Source organism: Glycine soja, chromosome 10 (assembly GCF_004193775.1).
Source record: "Glycine soja cultivar W05 chromosome 10, ASM419377v2, whole genome shotgun sequence".
Taxonomy (NCBI): Eukaryota; Viridiplantae; Streptophyta; class Magnoliopsida; order Fabales; family Fabaceae; genus Glycine; species Glycine soja.
The window spans coordinates 51,532,932-51,540,241 of record NC_041011.1 but is presented as its reverse complement, the minus strand read 5'-3'; the positions used below and the strand labels follow the sequence as shown (position 1 = coordinate 51,540,241).

The 7,310-nt window shown below is 31.1% G+C and overlaps 1 protein-coding gene across 1 annotated transcript; it reads left to right on the top strand.

Annotated features, from left to right (window-relative positions):
• Window positions 1–6,287: 6,287 nt before the first annotated feature.
• Window positions 6,288–7,310, top strand: LOC114370591 (transcription repressor OFP13-like). The gene has a single exon (XM_028327992.1). It carries the CDS (start codon window positions 6,455–6,457, stop codon window positions 7,208–7,210), a length of 756 nt encoding a protein of 251 aa, XP_028183793.1. The 5' UTR covers window positions 6,288–6,454; the 3' UTR covers window positions 7,211–7,310.

Below are 7,310 nucleotides of genomic sequence, written 5' to 3'. Positions count from 1 at the left end.
TTCTTATACACCCAGCAGATTTTGGATTGTGAATTCATATGAATTTATATGGATTTTTTTTAAAATAAAATATATATTTTACAAATCAATTTAAAATTAATAATCTATGTAGAACTTATTTGTTTATTTACGATTTTTTTTAAAATATGATTTTTATTTACAATTTAAAAATATATTATTAAATCAAAATTAATTGTTATGTAAATTTATATGTGAATTAAATATACATTAGAAATTTTAGTGTTATATATAATGGTATTAATTATTTTATAATATAGTTGGTTAGAGTGTGGTGTTAATAATACGAAAGTCACACCTTTAAATCTTACATGTGTCTTTAATTTTAAATTAATTCAAAAAAACATATTTAAAAAAAAAATCCATATGATATAGATTGCAAGTCCATAATAACTTTATAAAAAGATAATATTGGAATTGTCCAAAATCTGGCGCTGATGTACAAGAAAAAGCTGGTGCACGAATAAAAACTTATGTTTGTTTGTGTTGTGTCATGTATTGGGTTTATTTGGTCTTTACCGTTTGGCCCAACTTAATTTCGACCATGCCCAGATCTTCACTAGGGTATTTTTTTTTTTTTCTGCATTTCCCAAATTGCTTCTCGCAGTTTCCATATTGCTTGCAGAATAATCTTTTGTAAGCATGAGCATTCCAGAAGTAATATGAGAAATGCAAGTGCAAGAAGCAATTGCCTCTTCACCAATTGATGAACTTACGTCTATTTGTCTATGAATTTTCTAATCCATTCTTTTAAACATATTTTTTATTAATTAAAAATTATAAAAGTCTATGTCTCACATCTTATTTAATAATTTTTTCTTTTAATTTTATAGCATTCAATAAATTTTAAATAAAAAACTGTTTCAAACATTTTTCTTTCCCTCTAATCATAATATGTGTATGAAAAAAACTTAGTGTTTCTGTTGCCAAATTTTGACCCAATTTTCTCTACACTTTTGGAACCAGAGAATTTCCTCTTGGTCCAACACTGGATTGTACTGCAATTGAAGATCTTTCTCCAATTGAATAAGATCATAGTAAGAAAAAAGATCTAGCTGTTGATGGACACCTTTGATTCCTTCACCCCTTGAAGCTTAGAAAGGACATCCCCTCGAATAATCTGCCAGGCCTTCTTGACAATATCTTCATAATCTGGATGACCTAGCCAGGCTGCTTGAAAATGAAAATACGAAATTTTTCTTGTAACAAATTTGCAGCAATGAAGATAAATAAGTCCTCCATTAAAAGCCAAGGGTCAGGAATAGAATTTGATAAACTCCTAAGATGATCTTAAAGAGTAGCACACAAAGTTGGGGTTGGAGAGGCATAGATGGACTACGAATTAAGTTTCTTGACGGAAAAAGAGTACATTGAGGCACGGAATCAATGTGTGTGAAAGTCATATCCTTCCTGTTAGAGAGGACCCAAATTCCTCCAGAGTGGCCCATAGCTTCTTGAATGAACATAGGTGAGTAATCTAGAGACTTCCAAAATTGCTTCACTTTAGTAAAAAGAATATGAGCCTCAAAGATCAAGAAATGCTAAGGATGAGACTTTTTAATAATATCCCGGACACGAGGCTTGGTGGTGCGTCCTAATATTCAATGAAATAATTGAGAAATCTTTAAACATATTCATGATACATGTTGAAAGGGGAAAGAGTAAAGGGAACCTCCTACGTAACCATTAACCATTGCTTGGTCTTTGACCATCATATTGTGTAATAGGCTCATCTTAAGGAACATCAAGTCCAAGGTTGATACCAATGTGATTAACCTCGTTAGAAAATATATGAGAGCAATTGACAATGTGGTTACCCTCTCTCTCTCTCTCTCAACTATAGTTTATACATATTAGACAAAATTATTTGATGGAAAACAATATTCATAACCACTTAATCACTTTAAATGAAAAGAAAGGTCTCTTTAACATGCATTACAAGAGTAGTCCAACTCATCACGGGCATTCTAGAACAAAAGTCTAATTGCAATTTCATCAAGTCAAAAGTTATGATTATATAAATAATATCTATATTTAATAATTCTAAAAGTTTATTTTAAATAAATGATCATATAATACTAATTTACAAATAAACTATCAAACACGATACTTAAATAAAAGAGGAAAAAACTTAGAAATTATGACATTAAAGTTGATGAACATTTTCTTTTGGTATCGAAACAATTCTAATTTACAGCCAAAGTTCTTTTGCAAAAGATTTAAAATAAAACAGTCCTACGGAAGAGCGTATTCAATTAAATTTAAGGAGCAATTGTAAAATAAATAAATATATAAGATGAGAAAATAGGTGATGCACTAGTAAAATAATGTTACATCAATGATAAATTTATTGACTTTTAGAATAATTAACTTAAAATTTATATTAACAATAATTTGTAATTAAATGATAATATAAAATTATTACAAGTTAGTGCAGATTAAACTCATATAAAATCTAATTTTTCTAAAATGAGGATTTATTCTAGAAATTACAGTAAAGAATTGTAACGATTGGTCAAAATAATAACAATTAAGATTTCAATGAATATATAACTTATTATATACTTGCATGTTTTTATTCACAAATTAAACTATTTTTTTTTCGATCAATAATAATAACATTTCATTTATTCTATAAAATAAATTTCTCACGTTCTTGACCTGTGTAAATTGACTTATTAATTAGTAAAGTAATAATAAAAGATATATTTAATAACATGTTAGCAATATTATGGTCGGAAGAAGAGCTTGCAAGTTAGATGTTTGTCTGATATGCTGATTTTCTAAAAAGTTCCCTCCCTTTTCTAACGTGGGAGTTGCCAATACAGAAGTAAAAGGAAAAAGGGAATAAAAAACATTTAGTCAGTGGCTCTTGGCCACAAAATCTTAATAATAATTGAAGCTTACACTTTCAGAAGTTAAACTATTTTATTTATTCATTGAAGTTAAACTATTTCTGAAACACAAGTTGGGGAACAATCATAGAGTTGAAAGTAGCATGTGCTTCCATGGAGCATGGCTAAGTCTATAAATGTGGTTGGGAGACATAACAGTTCACTTCCAACTATTTTGCTCTTGAGAAGTCCAATATTCGGAAGACATAGATATACATAATTCCAGCTCTTCTACAGTTCTTCTACTAAAAATGAGATTTCAAAGACAACAGAGAAATTAAATTATATCCACACATCTTCATCACCCAGTGATATTGGAATGATTCAAGAATATTAAGTTTCAACTGTGTACCGTGTACGTATGGAATAAAATCAATCATCATCATGTTATAAAATAAAATCAATATCACCATCAAGCTTAAAGCTGGAAACTAACTAGAAAGAGACTTCCAATAATATCTATGCAAATTCCTTCCACTAAAAATTTATGATACGAATGGCATAACCATACAATATGGAGAAAATTTCTCATGTAAATTCATTGATATCTAGCAAAACCAGACTGTGAAAACAAGAGCTTGAATTAAGACAATTATTCAACATAATTGATGAGTGTTTTCTCCTCAATTAGAAGGCTTCTATTGGATGTAATTACTACCAAAGTACTTGTCGATTCAACAACATTTGTGTAATATAGTTATCATTCCTCAGTTATTTCACGGTGCTGCAATTATTATTCTCTGGCGTGTTTTAATTTCTCTAAAAGATTCATGACTTTATTTGATGAGAAATGTTATGGGGACCCCTACAAACCTCATTCTCAAGTTTGCTAAGTGTTACTTTTTGTACAACTAAGCTATTATTTTAGGACCCATTGTCACATGGACTAATGTACAAGCATTTGTATTAAAAACAAAAAACAAAAAAAAAAAAAAACAGGTGCATCGATCTCTTTGAATTTTCTTTATGATATGGGTGAAGCTTTGGGTAAGAGGTTCCAACTCCAAAGTAAATTAAAGCCTGAAGATATATCTTCATTTGGAGTCAATTTGATTGGTTGATGGAGACCGTTGGATCAAATGGTAGCTTACAACAATGCCCGCAAACAACATGCATGTCTTCAAGTGTATTCTAGAAAACATATATAATCGGTCTATGAATTCAAAAGGATACCAAAGTTTTTTGCATTTCTTTTTGGCTATACCAGCACTTGCGTTATATGGTCCAGAATCTCATTCTCTGCATCTCCCTCTAAATTTCATTCCACAATACAAAATCTAGCTAAAAATATAAATTAGGTAATCAATATTTGTCTTTGAATATGCAAAAAACTCTGTAAGTACATCCAGTAACACAAGGAATTGCACTTGATTAAGGGTACGCTCGTTTACTTTTTTTAAAAAAAGTCAATTGAAAAATTCATTTTATAAGAATTTATATAAAAATAATAATTTATATTATTTTAAAATAATTAATTTTATCTATACAATAAATTAAAATAATTTTTAATATATGATTTTTAATTTTACGAGTTTCACGCCTAAAATAATCATATATGAAGAGAAAAATGAAAAAAATATACCTCTTAAAATCAATTTTACTTACACTTTTTATCTCTTTATTTTCTCAATTTTGGGAATTTTATCTCTCTTTCTTTTTTTTTACCGCAAATTTAATCTTCCACTAATTTAACATTCTAACAGTTTAAACTCGTAACCCTTTCACTCATTTGTTCTTTTTATTTATCTTTAATCCATCAACAAGAGACTTATTCGTTTTTTTTTAGATGACGAAATCGGGATGGAATATTGGGGACAGCCCTTCATAGGGACTTATATTCTCTAACATTAAATTAAATTTTAATTATATTAATACAAATCCACTTTAACTTAGAAACGTGATTCTAAAATATAACCATACAGTCACCAACTTAATTCTAAGTCAATTCTATGTGCAGAAAAGTCAGCTGTGACGCTTGGCAAGGGGAAGGGATTGGAACTAAACCACCACTTAACATATTTATAATGCAAGTATTGGTCAACTTTTATTTGAGAGATGTTCGCATCAGAAATTGGAAGAGCTACTATATACGTATGTAGAACTATAATTTATAGAGCATTATGCTACCACAAAGTGGAAGAATTTATTTTTTTAATAGTGGCCAACAAACATTCATGTACATTCCAAAACTGTATGAAAAAATGCATTATCGTAGTTCTAATTTTCTATCCATGCACATGGGCCAACTAGCACCACTAACTTAGTAACTTGACAATATTTTCAACGTGATTCAACGGAAGAAAACGCAAAATCTAGATAGTAGAAATAAATTCAGCGGTACAAATATATTTCATTGGGAAAAGAAACTAGGAAGATGGAGAATTGCTAAGATTTTTGGAATTCGAATTGCTAGGGCATCATAAGTAACTGTGTGTTGACTGTGAAAGTATGTTATCTGTCCTCCTTGAAGTCAGATGACAGCTTATTTATTACATCTGATGACCATATATAGTATAAGAGGTAAAAACAAAACAGAACAAAGTTCCTAATAAATAGAGAGCCTAGTTTTAGATCTCAACCTCCCTTCTCTAATAAATACTTTGGGTGAGGACAAGTATGCGTGATACAACCGTTTCCTCTTTAAATCCTTCACATGAATTCACCTTCTTTCCTTCACTTCTAAAATCTCCTCTACTAGCAATTATCACAGTCTTTTCTAACCACAAAGACTTCACTTGATTACCCTACACATCTTTTTTACAATTTTATAGCATAAAGGTAAATGTTAACGGCAGGTGACCTTCCACAATTATAAATGTATAGTGGTTTAACTCCAAACGCTATTAGGGTCAAGTAGACACCGTTTCCTGGTCCAATATTAGAACTTATTGATCCTTTGTTCCTAAAAAGAATGTGCACTCAAGTCAAAGAGATATGACAATAATAAATGTAATATCAGTTTGTGTTCTGAAACAATATGTGATTTTTCCTTATAATTTTCATCTTTTAGAAACAATTTTATTCAAGTACAAAATATAAATATTTTTCTTAATTTAGTAGAATTTGAACTTTAGTTTATCACGTTACAAGAAACTAATCTATTAATTAAAAATTTAAATATATATCACATAAAAATTCATCAGATTTATAGACACATGACAATTTGGAACTGATTAATAATTTCTGTTCTACTAGACCTGTTTGCCCTTGAATTATATCTGCCATTTTATGAGACAGACATTGCTGAAAGAAAGTACTGTTACATTCAGTTGTTGATGGGAGCATTGAATAACATTGAATTTTACAAACCTACAAATTAAATTCACCCATGAAAACACTTACCAGACCCCATTTCTTTGTCATATTCTATTGCCTTCCCCTCTGAGCCTTTGCTTTAAATACATACTCCCCTTCTGATCAAATTTATTACAGGCACCAACCAAAAACGCTTCCCAAATCCCATAGAAACACAAACACCATCACATCCTCCACTCACTCCTCACCGAGAAAAAAGAAACAGACACTAATATCCGATAGATCCAATGGGAAAGAAATCTTTGAAGTTGCCCTCTCTTTTCAAAACCAAAGAACCCCCAAGAAATCAACATCATCATCATCATCATAATCATAATCCTAATCATCCATGGCAATTCATGCCCTCTTGTGGCCACTCAAAGACCCTCTCTTTCCGAGGTGGAGATGATGACATGTTCAAGACAGTTAACTCTGTGTTCTTCGACCCTTCAGCTGAGAGCACTATTGAAACTCCAAAGTCATGGTTCACAACCTCATCTGAATCTGCAAGCATCTCAACTGAGTCAGAAGACTACCACTACTGTGATGGGGAGTCTTTGGAGATGTTGGTACGTGGTGTGAGGTCAGAGAGGCTTTTTTTCGAACCTGGTGACACAAGTTCCATCTTGGAAAAGGCCAAGGCTAGTGGTTTTCCCTTCAAAGAAAGTGTGGTCCTAGCTATGGAGTCAGAGGACCCTTATGAGGATTTCAAGAGATCAATGGAGGAGATGGTTGAGTCTCATGGAGTTAGAGATTGGGAAGGCTTGGAGGAGCTTTTAACTTGGTACTTAAGGGTCAATGGTAGAAATAATCATGGGTTTATAGTGGGTGCTTTTGTTGATTTACTCTTTAGTTTAGCAGCTTCTAATGGTTCTATCACTTGTTCTGATTCAACTTCATATTCTTCTGCTGTTTCTTCTTTTGCTTCTTCCCCCTTGAGTGGCCAGAATGAGATTGTTGAGCATGGGATTGGGAACGAAAATGATGGTGCTGTAACATCTTAGCATTACTGCATTAGCAGTAATTTCATTTTTTTTTTTTTTGTATACATTTGTAGATTAAAAGAAATGCTCAGTGAGAATATTAATTAAATTAACTCCTCGT

Excerpts from the sequence above, each read along its gene's own strand:
- LOC114370591 (XM_028327992.1), top strand. The coding sequence starts at position 6,455 with ATGGGAAAGAAATCTTTGAAGTTGCCCTCTCTTTTCAAAACCAAAGAA.